The sequence below is a fragment of the Macaca nemestrina genome, chromosome 13 (assembly GCF_043159975.1).
Source record: "Macaca nemestrina isolate mMacNem1 chromosome 13, mMacNem.hap1, whole genome shotgun sequence".
Taxonomy (NCBI): domain Eukaryota; kingdom Metazoa; phylum Chordata; class Mammalia; order Primates; family Cercopithecidae; genus Macaca; species Macaca nemestrina.
The window spans coordinates 26,088,186-26,106,496 of record NC_092137.1 but is presented as its reverse complement, the minus strand read 5'-3'; the positions used below and the strand labels follow the sequence as shown (position 1 = coordinate 26,106,496).

Here is an 18,311-nt window from a genome sequence, read left to right as displayed (position 1 = left end):
TTTCCCTTTGATATTATTACAAATGGAATTTTATTCTCAATGTAATTTTTAGGTTATTGCTAGTGTACAGAAATAAAGCTGATTTTTGTATCTTGATCTCATTTCTTTGTAACCTTGCTGAACTCACTTATTAGTTCTAAGAGTTTTCTGGGTATATGTTTGTGGGTTTTTAAGGATTTTCTATATAAAATATTCTACCATTTATAAATAGTTGTTTCACTCTGGATGGCTCTTTTCTTTTTTCTTTTTTAAGCTCTGGCTGGAATCTCAGCATAATGTTGAACAGAAGTGGCCAGAGCAGATATTCTTGCCATGTTCTTGATCTTAAGGGACAGGTATAATAGCTGTGGTATTTTTATAGATGTCACTTACAGGATTAAGGAAGTTCTTTGCTACTCCTAGTTTGTTGACTTTTTTTTGAGACAGAGTCTTGCTCTGTTGCCCAGGCTAAAGCGCAATGGCACGATCTCGGCTTACTGCAATCTCCACCTCCCGGGTTCAAGCGATTCTCCTGCCTCAGCCTTCTGAGTAGCTGGGATTACAGGCGTTTGCCATCACACCTGGCTGATTTTCGTATTTTTAGTAGAGATGAGGTTTCACCATGTTGGCCAGGCTGGTCTCGAACTCCTTACCTCAGGTGATCCACTCACCTCGGCCTCCCAAAGTGCTGGGATTTACAGGCATGAGCCACTGCGCCCAGCCGAATGTTTTAATCATAAAAGAATGCTGGATTGTGTCAAATGTTTTTTCTGTGTGAACTGAGATAATTGTATAGTTTTGTCCTTTATTAATATGGTATATTACATTGACAGGTTCTGACCCTGGCATTCCTGGGTAAAGTTCCTCTTTATCATGTTATATAATCCTTTAAATATGTCAGAGAAACAAGATTTTCTTTTTCTTTTTTTTTGAGACGGAGTTGCATTCTGCTGCCCAGGATGGAGTGCAGTGGTGGAATCTTGGCTCACTGCAGCCTCCTCCGCCTCCTGGGTTCAAGTGATTCTCCTGCTTTGGCCTGCTAAGTTGCTGAGACTCCAGGTGACCACCATCATGCCCAGCTAATTTTTTTGGGTTTTTCATAGAGACAGGGTTTCACCATGTCGACCAGACTGGTTTCAAACTCCTGACCTCAGGTGATCCGCCTGCCTCGGTCTCCCAGAGTGCTGGGATTACAGGCGTAAGCCACCACACCTGGCCAAGATCTGTGTATCTTTAATTATTAAAAAATAATAAGCTTCTCCTAAAGGTTTATTGTAGCAACAAAAAAGTGGTTATGAGCCATTAGGATTGCTACCCTTAGGGGTATTATCTTGGGTCTAATATTGGTTTAAGACTTGCTCTTTGTGTATCTGGCCAAAACTTGCTTCAAAGAGTTACTCTCAATGAAACTCAAAGCCTAGAAGGTAGCAATAAGGCATGAAAAACAACTCTTAACAAGAAGCCACCTATGCTGTAGCAAAGAAATAGACATGCTTTGATAACGTAACTTTAACTTATAAAAAGTGACGTCAGGCTGGGCGCGGTGGTTCACGCCTGCAATCCTAGCACTTCAGGAGGCCAAGGTGGGCAGATCACTTGAGGCCAGGAGTTCAAGACCAGCCTGGCCAACATGGCGAGACCCCCATCTCTACTACAAATACAAAAATTAGCCGGGTGTGGTGGTGCATATCTGTAATTCCAGCTACTTAAGACACTGAGACACAAGAATCACTTGAACCCAGAAAGCAGAGATTGCAGAGAGCCAAGATCGTGCCACTGCATTCCAGTCTGGGTGATGAAGTGAGACTCTATCTCAAAAAAACCCAAAATAGGCTGGGCGCGGTGGCTCAAGCCTATAATCCCAGCACTTTGGGAAGACGAGACGGGCGGATCACAAGGTCAGGAGATCGAGACCATCCTGGCTAACACGGTGAAACCCCGTCTCTACTAAAAATACACAAAAAACTAGCTGGGCGTGGTGGCAGGAGCCTGTAGTTCCAGCTACTTGGGAGGCTGAGGCAGGAGAATGGCGTAAACGCGGGAGGTGGAGCTTGCAGTGAGCTGAGATCCGGCCATTGCACTCCAGCCTGGGCGACACAGCGAGACTCCGTCTCCAAAAAAAAAAAAAAAAAAAAAAAAAACCAAAATACAGAAAAAAAACAACATTTTCACGTGCAATGGAACTATTTTCTTAGGTTTTTACTGTATTAGCATTCCATATATTTCAAAATGCCTAGAAGCAATATTATATTTCTGTCACATGAAAAATAAAGTTTTTAAAAATTACTACTAGATATTTCATTCATTCAATCAATAAAAATTTATTAAGAAAAAATTCATTTCCAGAAAGTCATTGTAAAATCACTGGTAGCTTCTATTTGGGGTCATCTTATAAGATGGCTATATAGAGTTTTGGAGTCATTTACTAATTGTCTTGAATGAGGCTCTAGATAGACTGCCCAAAAACTTAAGAAAAACGTAGGCGAATAACAACATTAACTTTTTTTTTTTTTTTGAGACAGAGTCTCAAAAAAAAGCCTGTTGCCCAGGCTGGAGTGCAGTGGCGCGATCTTGGTTCATTGTAACGTCTACCTCCCAGGTTCAAGAGGTTCTTCTGCCTTGGCTTCTCGAGTAGCTGGGACGACAGGCACGCGCCACCATGCTCAGCTAATTTTTGTAATTTTTAGTAGTGACAGGGTTTTACCATGTTGGCCAGGCTGGTCTTGAGCTCCTGACTTCAGGTGATCCTCCCGTCTCAGCCTCCCAAAGTTCTGGGATTACAGGCATGAAGCCGCCATGCCCGGCCAACATTAACTTTTAGAAAATAGAAATACTTCAGTAATAATTACTTCAACAGTACATTGTATCTTGAAGATCAATTGGAATATTTATTCTTCTTAACCAAGCACACAAATGTGTGTTCATGAAGCGTTTATACAATTTCTAGGTCTTACCTCATCTATGTTTCTAAGCCATTTGCTGATGTTTTCAAAACTTTTACCATTGGTGATGTCATATACTAGCATGATACCCATTGCGCCTCTGTAGTAGGAGGTTGTGATGGTGTGAAATCGCTCCTGGCCTGCTGTATCCCTGAAATAAACAGCCAACAATTTCTATTAAGCATTTTGGTATTACTACGTTTCACATAAAGGACAAAACAAGAATAAAATAGTTTTTCCTAAGTATATATAAAAACTTTTTAGTTGAAGGGAATTAATAACCTACTCATACTGGATGAAAATCTAAAAGGCAAAACAGTAGGAAGTGACACATAAAACTCAAGGTTATTGAATAAGCACTAGCAAACACCAGAAAAACTCTTTCCATTTTGTTTAATAATTTAGTTCCATAATGTAACACAAAAGCAGTTAGGATTTTTAGAACATTAGAGAACTATACCATAGTGTAGTCACATTTACATTTAGAATCATTAACCACAAGTTGTAAAGATAACCTCACTTATAAATAAGATAGAAATGTAAATAGTAGTATTTTCCATTATTTAATGCTTAAAGCCAAAGGTGTAAGATATATTTTGCCCCTGTAACTATGCCCTCTCATTTGTATCATCATTTTGCTCTTTTATGATCATCTCATCAGCGTACGAACATGTTTTAGTATCTTTTTTTTTTCAAAAGCAAAAATAAGGTCAGGCGCAGTGGCTCACACCTGTAATCCCAGCACTCTGGGAGGCTGAGGCGGATAGATCACTTAAGGTCAGGAGTTCAAGACCAGCCTGACCAACAAGGTAAAACTCCATCTGTACTAAAAATACAAAAATTAGCCAGGCATGGTGGCTGTAATCCCGCCTACTCGGGAGGCTGAGGTAAGAGACCTGCATGAACCCGGGGGGTGCAGGTTGCAGTGAGGCGAGATAGTGCCACTGCACTCCAGCTTGGGTGACACAGCGAGACTGTCTCAAAAAAATAAATAAAGCAAAAACCCCAATCTCAACCTTACATCTCTCCAACTATCCCTGTTCCTCTTTTGAGTTAATATTTTTAAAACTTTTATTCTGAAATAATTATAGCCTTACAGGAAGTTACAAAACTGTGCAGAGAGGTCCTGGGTGCCTTTCACCCAGCTTTTCCTAATGATAACATCTTATATAACTGCAGCATAATAGCAAAACCAGAAAATAGACACTGGATACAATCTACAGACCTTATTAATATTTCAGGTTTTTTTTTTTTACATGCACTTATATTTGTGTATGTGTGTATATACAGTAGTTCTCTACAATTTATTACATGTACAGATTTGTGTAACTACCACAACAAACAAGATAAAGAACTATTACATCACCTCTTTACTCTCCATAGTCCCTAAACTCTGATCAATAATCTGTTTTCTATGTTTATATTTTTTTCATTTCCAGAATGTTATGTAAGTGGAATCATGTAGTAGGCTACCTTTTGAAACTCGCATTTGACACTTCTTTCACCATAATGCTCTTGAGGTCCTCTCCAAGTTTTTGCACGTAATCCTGGTCTGTCCCATTCCATTGCTGAGTAGCATTCTACGGAATGTATGTACCACAATTTGTTTAATCATTCACCCATGGAAGGACATTCAGGGTTGTTTCCAGTTTTTGGCTATAACAAAGTTCTAAAAATATTCATTTATAGGTTTCTATGTGGACATAACTTTTCATTTCTTTGAAATAAATGCCCAGGAATGTTATTTATGGGTAATATGGTAAGTGTGTAAGAAACTGGCCAACTTTTTCCAGAGTGGCTTTATCACTTGACATTTGCACTAGCAACATATAAAAGATCCAGTTTCTCTGTATCCTCACCAGCATTTGATGCTGTCACTATTTTTTATTTCTGTAGTTCTAAGAGGGCATATAGCATTATTTCATCATCACATTAATTTGTGTTTCCCTGTGGCTAAGATGGTGAACATTTTTTCATGTGTTTATTTGCCATTAACACATGCTCTTCGGTGAAATGTCTGTTTATGGTTTTTTTTTTTTTTTTGGGGGGGGTCCATTGTCTAATTGGATTGTTTGTTTTTTGTTTTGGGGTTTTTTTTTTTTTGAGATGGAGTTTTGATCTTGCTGCCCAGGCTGGAATGCAATGGCGCAGTCTTGGCTCACTGCAACCTCTGCCTCCTGGGTTCAAGTGATTCTCCTGCTTCAGCTGGGATTACAGGCGCCCACCACCACGCCCAGCCAATTGTTGTATTTTTAGCAGAGATGGGGTTTCACCATGTGGGCCAGGCTTGTGTCGAACTCCTGACCTCAGGTGATCAGCCCTCCTTGGCCTCCCAAAGTGCTGGGATTACAGGAGTGAGCCACTGCGCCTGGCCTGGATTGTCAGTTTTTTGTCTTTTTACTGTTGACTTTTTAAAGTTCTTTTTAGATAGAAGTCCTTTATCAGATACACTGGCTTGTAAATATTTTCTCCAAGTCTGTAGCTAGTCTTTTCAGTCCCTTGACAGGGTATTTTGTAGAGAGGAAGCTTTTAATTTTGTGAGAGTCTAATTAATTTACTGATTTTTTTTTCTTTTACAGATCATGTGTTTAGTGTTATGTCTAAGAATTCTTCACCTAGTCTTGTTTTTTTTTGAAACAGGGTGTCACTCTGTTGCCCAGGCTGGAGTGTAGTGGCATGATCTCAGCTCACTGCAACCTCTGCCTCCGAGGTTCAAGAGATTCTCCTACCTCAGCCTCTGAAATAGCTGAGATTACAGGCATGTGCCACCACGTCCAGCTAATTTTTATATTTTTAGTAGAGACGGGGTTTCGCCATGTTGGCCAGGCTGGTCTTGAACTCCTGGCCTCAGATGATCTGCCCACCTCAGCCTCCCAAAGTGCTGGGGTTACAGGCATGAGCCAACGCACCCAGCCTCTTCACCTAGTCTTACGTTCCAAAGATTTTCTCCCATATTTTCTTCTAAAAGCCTTATGGGTTTTTTTCTTTTTTTGAGACAGAGTCTTGCTTTGTCAACCAGGCTGGAGTGCAGTGGTGCGATCTCAGCTCATTGCAACCTCTGCCTTTCGGGTTCAAGAGATTCTCCTGCCTCAGCCTCCCAAAGAGCTGGGACTATAGGTGTGCACCACCACACTGGACAATTTTGGTATTTTTAGTAGAGATGGGGTTTCACCATGTTGGCCAGGTTGATCTCAAACTCCTGATCTCAGGTGATCCACCCACCTCAGCCTCCCAAAGTGCTGGGGTTACAGGCGTGAGCCACTGTGCCTGGCCACCTTATGGTTTTATTAAACCAATAGTACATTTTGAGTTAATTTCAAATAGGATATTTTCATGGATGTCCTATTGCTGTAGCACCACCTGCTGGAAATGTCGAAGTAATAACCTTCCTCCATTAAACTGCTTTTGTACCTTTGTCAAAAATCTGCAGGCCACACCATAGTTCAATCTGTGTCTGGGTTCTTTATTCTGTTGCTATCTCCTATGTGTCCAGGCCTCCTCCATTACCATACTATCTTGGATTACTGTGGCTAAATAGTTTTAAAACCAGGTAGATTGATTCTTCCCACTTATTTTACTTTGTCAAAATTATTTTAGCTATCCTAGCCTTCCCATATAAATACTAGGATAAGCTTGTCCATATTTACATAAAAATTTTCCCAGCAAATTTCTTTAAAGAGTTTTCTCTAGTTGCTGTTTTCCCACTTTCAGTCCTTAACTGATTCTAATAGGATAGCTATTACTGATTACTGTACCAAAACTCCTTTTCAGAAGGTCTCCAATAACCTGGATGCCAAATCCAATAGCTATTTCCTTTTTATATATCATCGACCTCTTAATGACAGGGATACGTTCTGAGAATTCCATCATTAGACTATGTCATCATTGTGCACACATCATAGAGTGTACTTATACAAACCTAAATGAATATAGCCTACAACATACCTGCACTATATGGTATTGCTCCCAGGCTACAAACCTGTAGAGTATGTGACTATACTGAATAGAGTCGACAACTGTAACACAGTAAGTATTTGTGTATCTAAATATGGCTAAACATAGAAGAGGTGCAGTAAAAATGCGATATTATAATATTGTTAGGACAACCACTGTGTATGCAGTCATCGACTAAAATGCCATTATGCACTGTATGACTGCATCTTAATCACTAAGCAGGATTCTACACAGTTGACTGCATTCTCTTTTTTCTTTTTTTTTTTTTTCCTGAGACAGAGTCTCACAGAGGGCAGTGGCACGATCTCGGCATACTGCATCCTCCGCCTCCTGGGTTCAAGTGATTCTCCTGCCTCAGCCTCCCAAGTAGCTGGGATTACACCATGCCCAGCTAATTTTAATATTTTTAGTAGAGATGGGGTTTCACCATGTTGGCCAGGTTGGTTTCAAACTCCTGACCTCAGGTGATCCTCCTGCCTCGGCCTCCCAAAGCACTGGGATTACAGGTGTGAGCCACTGCGTCTCCAGCCAACTGCATTCTCTTCTTGTAACGCTTTATTCTCATGACTCTTTGGATAAGTTTCTGGTCTTCATTCTAAGTCACTGGCTGCTTGTTCACAGTACCTTTTGTTGGCATTCTAAGATTCAGAAAGGATGAACTGCCGTTCTCCACACACCAGCCAGAGTGATCTTCTTTAAACGTATGTTTGATCATATTATTCTGCTTAAAACTTCTAATATCTTCATTGGGAAAACAACAGGCTTTCCAACAAATGGTGCTGGAACAACCGAATATATCCATGCAAAAGAAGGAAGTTGGACCTCTACCCCAAACCATATATAAAAATTACCCCCAAACGGCTGGGCGCGATGGCTCATGCCTATAATCCCAGCACTTTCGGAGGCTGAGGCAGGTAGATCACGAGATCAGGAGACTGAGACCATCGTGGCTAACACAGTGAAACCCAGTCTCTACTAAAAATACAAAAAATTAGCCAGGCGTGGTGGCGGGCACCTGTAGTCCCAGCTACTCGGGAGGCTGAGGCAGCAGAATGGCATGAACCCGGGAGGCGGAGCTTGCAGTGAGCCGAGATGGCACCACTGCACTCCAGCCTGGGCGACAGAGCGAGACTGCATCTCAAAAAAAAAGAAAAAAAAATTACCTAAAATCAGATCAAGACCTAAATGTAAGAGCTGAACGATAAAAACTCTTAGAAGAAAACATAGGAGTCATCTTCAATCTTGGATTTGACAACTGTTTCTTAAACATGTCACCAAAGCAGAAACAAGAAAAAACAGGTAAATGGGACATGAAAATTAAAAACTTGTATTTCAGTGAACATTACAAGGTGAAAAGACAACCCACAGGATGGAAGAAACTATTTGCAAACTGTGTATCTGATATGGTACTTGTGTATGCAGAATATACAAAGAACTTACAACTTAACAATAAAAGGACAAATGACCAAACTTAAAAACGAGCAAAAGATCTAAACAGGCATTTATCCAAAGAAGATACACAAATGGACAATAAACACTTAAGATGCTCAACATCCTTAGTCATTAGCAAAATACAAATAAAAACCACAATGAGATACCAACCTAGATCCCCACCACCACAGGATGGCTATGCCCCAAAAGACAATAATACACATTAGTGAGGATGTAGAGAAATTGGGACCCTCATACCCTGTTGGTGACAATGTAAAATGATGCAGCCATGTTAGAAAATAGGTAGTTCCTCAAAATGTTCAACATGGAGTTACCATATGATCCAACAATTGTAGGTATATAACCAAAAGAAATGAAAACTTGTATGTCCACACAAAAACGTAGATGCAAATTAACAGCAACATTATTCATAATAGCCAAAAAGTAGAAACTGAAAGGCCCATTACTAATGAACGGATAAATAAAATGTGGTATATCCATACAATGGAGTACTCTTCAGCCGTAAAAAAGAATGAAGTACTGATTCATGTACAACACAGACAGACCCTGATAACCTCATGCTAAGTGAAAGAAACTAGTCACAAAAGACCATATATTATATGATTCCCATCTATTTGAAAAGTCCAGACAAATAAATTTTATACAAAGTTGATTAGTGGTTTCCCTGGCCAGGGGGTTAGGAGGATAAAGAGTGACAGGCATGAGGTTTCTTTGTAGGGGAGATAAAAATGTTCTAAAATGTTAACGATGGGTGTACAAATTTGTGAATATACTAAAAACTATTAAATTGTTTTAAATGGGTATATTGTACGGTATGTGAATTATGCATCAAAAAAGTCATTACAAAACAAACTGAAAACATGACTAGGCTTTCCAAAAAAATAAAAGTAAAAACAGAAAACTTCCAATAAAAACCCATTATAACCAGAATCAATTCCAAACTCTTTATACTGGAGATTACAAAGCCTTACAGTAGTTTAAACCTTTCTCCAGCCCCTATCATTTTGAGGTACTCTTTTCCCTAACCACTAAAAACCATTTTTACATTCATAAGTTTGTTCCTACTAAGAGCTTCTGCAAGATCTGTTCCCACTCCCTGCATATGACTGGATTCTCAATCTTTTCATATCTTAAATGCACTTAGCATGTTCACATATCTGCCATCTATTCCTTTATCTATCAACCCAAATATTAACTGCCAACCATAGGTTGGGCTTTATGCAAGAATATACACAGAACATGGGTTTGGGGTCAGACTTAAGTTTATCCTTGGGTTCTACCCCTCCCAGCTTAGTGACCTTGAATGTACTTAACTTCCTTGGACCTTAGTAGTTGTTGTCATTGTTTTCACTTATAAACAATAAGGAGGGATAACTAACAATAAGAAATATTTTCCATAAAAATATGCAAAGCTGCAATAATGTCACCATAAGACTCAAAATTTCATTCTGTTTTAAAGATGTCCTAATAATGCTCTAAGTCAAGACTACCTTTGCAGATAGATGCTCTATGGTATTAAGAGCTCTCAAGTTAATATTTATCTGTGCTTAAACAGCACTCAAAGCTGCTTCTCAAGGAAAACCCTGGCTTTGCCTGTAGCCTTATTTCTATGTAAGTAAAATAAAATGGTTTTTAGCTAAGTCAAAGACTTGGACTTTTTAATCTTAAGAAAATCACAGCCTGGCCGGGCACGGTGGCTCACGCCTGTAATCCCAGCACTTTGGGAGGCCGAGGTGGGGGGATCACAAGGTCAGGAGATCGAGACCATGCTGGTTAACACGGTGAAACACCCTCTCTACTAAAATTACAAAAAATTAGCCGGGTGTGGTGACAGGCACCTGTAGTCCCAGCTACTCGGGAGGCTGAGGTAGGAGAATGGCGTGAACTCGGGAGGCAGAGCTTGCAAGTGAGCCGAGATAGCGCCACTGCACTCCAGCCTGGGCGACAGAGCGAGACTCCATCTCAAAAATGAAAAGAAAAAGAAAAAGAAAAAGAAAAAGAAAAAGAAAAAGAGAAGAGAAGAGAAGAGAAGAGAAGATCACAGCCCTGTCACTTGCTCATTTCATCTCAAAGTATATGGATCTGCCCTTGAAAGTAATATTCCATTCTTTCATCCTAACAGTATTATTAAGCAAGTACTACACACTAGACATTATTCCAGGCACAAGAGATAAAGCTGTAAATGAAATAAAAATTCCCGCCTTAACAAAGTTTATATTCTATTGAAGATAGACAACACATAAATAAAACATTATGGAATGTCAGAGGATTATAAGTGTCAAGGAAACAAAAAGCAGAGCAAGAAAAGAGATTAAGCCTTCTCAGAGAAAATACCAAATGGCAGATCCTGCCACTACTATGGGAGGGCCTGAAGGCGCTAGCGGTCCTGGACTGGGAGGCTTCAGGAGTGGTGACTGGGCCAGGGTTGCTGCTGAGGCCTAGGAGCTCAAGGAGGCAAGGAGAAGGACAAGGAATAGTTCCCTGTCACCAAGATGGGCCACCTGATCAAAGACATGACAATCAAGTTCCTGGAGGAAATCTCTCTCTTCTCCTCCCCACCCATCAAGGAGTCTGAGATTGTTCACTTTCTCCTAAGGATGTCCTCAAAGATGAGGTTTTGAAGATTATGCCCATGCAAAAAGAGACCTGTGCTGGCCAGTGGATCAGGTTCAAGGGATTTGTTACAGCCAGGGACAAGAGTCACGTCAGTCTGTGTGTTAGGTGTTCCAAGGAAGTAGCCCCTGCCATCTGCAGGGCCACCATACACTGGCCAACCTCTCCATTTCCCATGTGCTGTGAAGCTACTTGGGGAACAAGATCAGTAAGACCCACAGTCCCTTGCAAGGTAACCACTGCAGCTCTGTGCTGGTGGCCTCATCCCAGTCCCTAGAGGCACTGTCCGCCCCTGTGCCCAAGAAACTGCTGCTAATGGCCCATATCAATGACTGCTATACCTCCGCCAGGAGCTGCATTGCTACCCTAGGCACCTTTGCCAAGGTCACCTTTAATACTAACTTCAAGACCTACAGCTGTCTCATCCCCAACACCTCAAGAAAGACAATATATTCAATGAGTCTCCCTATCAGGAATTCACTGACCATCTTGTAAGACCCATACCAGAGTCCATGAAGAAGACCCAGGCTCCAGTTGTGACTGCTATGTAGTGCTTTTATACAAGAAAAATATAGTGAATTAATTAGGACTCTTTGAAATGGGAGGGGGTGTCCAGCCTGGGCAACATGGTACAAAGTATAGTAAGATCTAGACTTACCCCACTAAAATGTAAGCTTTTGCAGGCAGGGCTCCTATCTGTCCGATTTATGCTTATATTCCTACCACCAACACCTGGCAAATAGATACTCAATAAACATTTATCGACTAAGTGACTTTGGTTGCTTACTGTTCGTATTTCACTTCTCATCTTAAACATTACCTCTTCAGAGAGGACTTCCCTGATCATTCAATCTAGATCACTTCCTCCCTCATCCTTACCCCATTCTCCATCACTTTACCCTATTCACCTTGCTAGCATTTATCTCAATTTGTGATTATATATTTATGTACTTGTTTGTTCCTATCCCTATGGGTGTGAGCTCTGACCGGGCAGGTGTCAGCCTGCCTACTTTTGGGGGGGAAAAAAATTCTTGAATGAAGAGAATCATAATTTAAGTTCATGGTGTTCTGGGTATAGACAAATTATGTATCTCTGAAGAAATCCAGGTATTCTTAAAATAAAACGCAACATGAGAAATTTGACATCCTAATTTATAAGGTAAGGAATAACTTCATTACGTTACCAAAAAACACAGTTATGAAATTTGGGGTCTCTGCTTTGCAGAGTAGATTGATATGCCTCTGGCCTGTTTTGGTTTTGCCAGTGCCCAGACCAAAAATAACTGTCACAGTAACAGCCAGAGTACACAGCTTCCCCAACCCCTAGTGTGGTACTAACCATTAAGGAAATATACCTTTTTAATTCCTAGAAACATGTAACTTCTTTTTTATAATGTCAGTAGGAAAAGTAGGATTTCACAGCAATCATTGACTATGTACTACTTTAAGTAAGGAAAATTCTATTGCCATTGTCTTGTAATTTCAGAGACTTGATCTTACTAAGTAGACTGTCAGGAAAGAATTTTTTAATAGCACAGGATAAGAGAGTAGTTTTGAAAACAGGCTTAGAAACCAGTATTGTGGTGACATAAAAAGATACTGTGAACATGTACAATGTTTAATTGTCCCTTCAGATATTTAACACCTCCTTTTGATTATTGGATTTGAGCTTCTGGGCTGGATTAGATTTAGGCATATGTGTGCATGCAAACCTAAAAATAATGTCACCAATAAACAAGCAGCTGTGGCTACTTTTAGCCCTGGGCAACAGATCATTAGTAAGCCCAGAAATAGTGAGGCAAGGACCCTGTTCCTCATTTGGAAATAAACTATTGATTGCTTTAACAACTGGTGGGGGCTGGTACAATCAGAGTCCGGGCAGGACCCAGGACAGGACTCAGGAAAAGGATAATTTAAAATCAAGGAGCCAGGTCATTCTGTGGGGTAGATACAGTCATGCCGAAAAGTATAGAAGTTTGAAATACATAAATGAAAATGGAATCTAGAACGTTAAAAAAAAATTGACCAGGCGTAGTGGCTCATGCCTGTTAATCCCAGCACTTTGGGAGGCTGAGGCAGGCAGATCATGAGGTCAGGAGATCGAGACCATCCTGGCTAACACGACGAAACCCCGTCTCTACTAAAAATACAGAAAAACCAGCCAGGCGTGGTGGTGGGCGCCTGTAGTTCCAGCTACTCAGGAGGCTGAGACAGGAGAACCCACGTGAACTTGGGAGGCAGAGCTTGCAGTGAGATCGCACCACTGCACTCCAGCCTGGGCGACAGAGGAAGACTCCGTCTTAAAAACAAACAAACAAACAAAAGAATGTTAAAAAAAATTTAAATGGGGAGATCATACAGAAAGAGGGAGGATAATTGGGTATAAGAGATTCTGGAAGATGAAGGAATTAAAACATTAAAGAACAGAGGGTGTTGTACACCATGGATTTCCTGGAATGAAAGCAAAACATGAAGATCATTCAAATAAAGAAAAATAGCAGGCCGGGTGTGGTGGTTCACGGCTGTAATCCCAGCACTTTGGAAGGCCGAGGTAGGCGGATCACCTGAGGTCGGGAGTTCGAGACCAGCCTGACCAACATGGAGAAACTGTGTCTCTACTAAAAATACAAAATTAGCCAGGCGTGGTGGTGCATGCCTGTAATCCCAGCTACTTAGGAGGCTGAGGCAGGAGAATCACTTGAACCCAGGAGGCGGAGGTCGTGGTGAGCCAAGATCATGCCATTGCACTCCAGCCTGGGCAACAAGAGCAAAACATCGTCTTAAAACAAAACAAGGCCAGGCGCAGTGGCTCAAGCCTGTAATCCTAGCACTTTGGGAGGCTGAGACGGGCGGATCACAAGGTCAGGAGATCGAGACCATCCTGGCTAACACGGTGAAACCCCGTCTCTACTAAAAAGTACAAAAAACTAGCCGGGCGAGGTGGCAGGCGCCTGTAGTCCCAGCTACTCGGGAGGCTGAGGCAGGAGAATGGCGTAAACCCGGGAGGCGGAGCTTGCAGTGAGCCAAGATTGCGCCACTGTACTCCAGCCTGGGTGACAGAGCGAGACTCCGTCTCAAAAAACAAAACAAAACAAAACAAAACAAAACAAAAAGTAGAAGCTTAAGCAGATTGAAGAAAATTTCCAAAACTAATATTCAATTACAGAATAGGAATTTTCATGCTGCAATAAGAATCTGAATATATTTATCTGAACTAGAGAGATTTAAAAAAAATCACTGTACTTTTTAGTAACAACTGGAGGCAAAGCATTAAAGCTGAGGACAATGTTTTGAATTTCAGTGTATCATAAGTTATGAGTAATGGGCTTTTTCATGCTAACGCCTTCTTAAATTACTCTGGATATCTCAAATTTCTTAACCTTGAGCTACATGGCTTCTTTCGTCCTGGCATGTTAGCATGTAGAAGAGTTTTATCTCAGAGAGGTTCTATTTAAAAGGTCTAAAAATCAAACAACTTTAAATTAGAAACATTACCATTTCTGCACTATTCTTGAGTTTCACAGGTACAACAGAAGTCTTTTATAGATTAATCTTGAAGGCCACACTAGAGGACTTACTGTTCCAAAGAGCATCTTTCAGGGAAGGCTTTTTTTTTTTTTTGAGATGGAGTCTCGCTCTGTCACCCAGGCTGGAGTGCAGTGGCGCAATCTCAGCTCACTGCAAGCTCCACCTTCCGGGTTCACGCCATTCTCCTGCCTCAGCCTCCCAAGTAGCTGGGACTACAGGCGCCTGCCACCACGCCTGGCTAATTTTTTGTATTTTTAGTAGAGACGAGGTTTCACCGTGTTAGCCAGGATGATCTCAATCTCCTGACCTCGTGATCTGTCTGCCTCGGCCTCCCAAAGTGCTGGGATTACAGGTGTGAGCCACCACGCAGGCCAGGAAGGCTCTTTTTAAAAACAAGTGTGAATTATTACTGTTTCTTTTTCTCTCTTCTTTTTTGAGACAGGATCTTGCTGTCTCCAGGCTAGAGTACAGTGGTGTGAACAGGGCTCACTGCAGCCTTGACCTCCTGGGCTCAAGCGATCCTCCTGCCTCAGCCCCCCAAATACCTAGGACTTCAGGTGCACGTGCCACCGTGCCCAGCTAATTTTATATTTTTTGTAGAGATGAGATTTCACTATGATGCTCAGGCTGGTCGCAAACTCCTGGGCTCAAATGAGTCACTTGCCTCGGCCTCCCATAGTGTTGGGAGTAACCAAATCTGTTACTCTTTATTTCTAAAAGCTACCTAAAAATTAAAATAGGGCCGGGTGTGGTAGCTCATGCCTGTAATCCCAGCATCTTAGGAGGCTGAGGCTGGCGGATCACTAGAGGCCAGGAGTTTGAGACCAGCCTGGCCAACATGGTGAAACCCTGTCTCTGCTAAAAATACAAAAATTAGCCAGGTGTGGTGGTGCATGCTTGTAACCTCAGCTATTTGGAAGGCTGAGGCAAAAGAATCACTTGAACCCGGGAGGCAGACGTTGTAGTGAGCTGAGACCATGCCACTGCACTCCAGCCTGGATGACAGAGGGAGATTCTATCTCAAAAAAAAAGACTAAAATGATAAGGGGGAAAATATATAAATCCACAAGGTCAAGGAATAGAATAAGAGAAAGTATGTGGAAGACGGAGAACAGATGGAGGAACAGGATAAATTTAGGAGGGCAAAGGTCTTATGTAAAATATATTTTAGGAAAATATTGTTTGTTACACATACACTCACATATACATATACATGTATATGTACACCCAGCCACAATGTATCTCTGTCAAAAAGTTTGAAAATTGGTGGCTTGAAGTATACACACAAAGGGACACAGTTAAGAGACCCAATCAGCATGGCAGAGTTAGTCACGGCTTGGAACTTAGGACCAAGGTCAGGCATGGATGAGGAGGGCGCCTATTTGAAATTCAGAATAAACAGTTGACATCCTTCCTTAGAGATCAACTTTAATTACAATGAAACAGAATATGAGCCACAGTTCATTTGCTGACTTATTTCCCAGCTAAAGTAAACAAAAATCAATGGTCAGCACGTGGGTTTCGCCTCAAAGAGAACTACTAGTTTTAGCAAACACTGAAAAATATCTAAATTCTAGTAAATTTATATTAAATTTTAAGAATGTTACACATAAAGATATTCCTAATTACAACATCAGGTAACAGAGACATTTTGGTTAAACATATACAATTTCTAACTATTAGCTTCCTTTAAAAGGGAATACCTAATTCTCAAAACTATCTTCTATTGGATTCTGGGATACTGATCTCTCCTGACTCTCATTCTAAGTCTCCAAAGAATGGCTTTACAATGTCTTTTGCTAACTGCCTCCTCTGCTCATGCCCTAAAATAATATTCTTAGGTTCTAATCTCATAATGGGAGATCCCAAAATAATAGTAGCTATGATTTACTGAATGGTAATTATGTGACACTGTTCTAAAGTGCTCTATATGTATTACTCATCCTCGTAACTATCATACGATAGGTCCTATCACGGCAAAAAAAAAAAGAAAAACAAAAACAAAAAACAGAGAAAACATGAATTCACAATTTTTGGGGGTAGACAGGGGTCTCACTATGTTGCCCAGGCTGGTCTCAAGCAATCCTCCTGCCTCCACAATTGAGCCACCACATTTGGCCCAATGCAGTTGCTGACAAGCGATGAAGAACAAAAAATGGGCCAGGTGCAGTGGCTCATGTCTGTAATCCCAGCAAGTATGCATTCCAGCTCTGCCACTAACATGCTCTAAGACCTTGGTTAAATTATTTCAAAGTACACCTGTTTCATTATCTGTAAAACAGGAATAATCCAAGAGAAAAGAAAGTATATGCCTACACAAAGACTCATAGCAGCTTTATGCTGAATAAACAAGTTGTTGTGTATCTTAATGAAATAGTACTTAGCAATAAAAAGTAATTAACTAACTGATAATTTCCAAAATAATTATGGTGAGTGAAAGAAGGCTGACCCCAGCCCCCCCAAAAAGACAAAGAGAAAACATACCATCCATTTATATACAGTATTAGAAATACAGGTGGGGCGCAGGGGCTCATGCCTGTAATCCCAGCACTTTGAGAGGCCAAGGCAGGCGGATCACAAGAACAGGAGATTGAGACCATCCTGGCTAACATGGCGAAATCCTGTTTCTACTAAAAATAAAAAAAAAAAAAATTAGCCGGGCGTGGTGGCGGGCGCCTATAGTCCCAGCTATTCAGGAGGCTGAGGTAGGAGAATGGCATGAACCCGGGAGGCAGAGCTTGCAGTGAGCCAAGATCGCACCACTGCACTCCAGCCTGGGTGACAGAGCGTGACTCCATCTCAAAAAAAAAACAAAAAAGAAATACAGTGAAAGAAAGCAAGCACAGTGGCTGCCTGGGGACCAGGGGTAGTGGGGAAGAAGGGATTACAAAAGATCACAAGGAGGCTTGAGAAAACTTTTGAGGTGACAAATATGTTCATTATCTTGACTGTTGTGATGGTTTTACAGGTTTATAGGTATGTCAAAACTTACTAAGTTGTACACTTTATGTGCACTTATTCTATCTCAGTTATACCTCAACAAAGCTGTTTTCTCAAAAGGAGTAACACAGATTTGACAGGGTCCTTGTTAGTAATTAATGGGTTAATATACATAATATACATAATACACATAAAACACATAACATTTGCTGGAAAATACTGCCATTATAATTCTAAATTCTATGATTCAGACAAATACAAATTCAAAGAATTTTTTTGTATTTCTTCAGGCAAACCTAATACAAACTAATAAAAATAATGCCCATAAAAAGTTAAAAACATATTAAAGAAAACAAGTATTTTCACAATGCATTTCACCAAAAACTTGGCATAGATTATTTCATGTAATCCTTATAACAATCCATTGAGATGGGTGTTACTATCCTCCTTTACATATGAAGATAAAAAGCCTAATGAGTGAGTATATAACTTGCCTGAGTTCATACAGTAAGTAGAAAAGGTTATTAGATCTCATGGACTTAAGTCCATGCAATGGTTTTTACTGCACAAAAAGGTCACCTGACTGCCTGTTTTAAAAAGGAAAGTCTCACAGAATCTAAACCTGTGACAAAAAAGAATTTCACTGTGAAACCTTAAGGAACCTGGCATTCTGCTACATAAAGTAAATTAGCATCACTTACCATATCTGTAGCTTGATCTTTTTTCCTTGTAATTCAACTGTTTTGATCTTGAAGTCTATTCCTGCAATGCAGAAAAAAAGGTAAACTGTAACTGTGGCTTTACATCTGGTTATACTAAAATTAATCACAGTAAAAAGGCTCACACCTTTTAAACTTGTCTGTGTTTGATTCCAGATATTCACAAAGTATGTGACACTGAGCA

The 18,311-nt window shown here is 40.6% G+C and overlaps 1 protein-coding gene across 1 annotated transcript in view; it reads right to left on the bottom strand.

The window, feature by feature from the left end:
- The window catches only part of LOC105479792 (RAB10, member RAS oncogene family), a 106,700-nt gene that overhangs the window by 23,944 nt on the left and 64,445 nt on the right, over window positions 1-18,311 (bottom strand). Inside the window, exons 2-3 of the mRNA XM_011738079.3 lie at window positions 18,110-18,170; window positions 2,934-3,072 (exon numbers count right to left, since the gene is read on the bottom strand). Coding sequence (XP_011736381.1) covers window positions 2,934-3,072; window positions 18,110-18,170 — 200 coding nt within the window. The remainder of the gene's footprint in view (window positions 1-2,933; window positions 3,073-18,109; window positions 18,171-18,311) is intronic.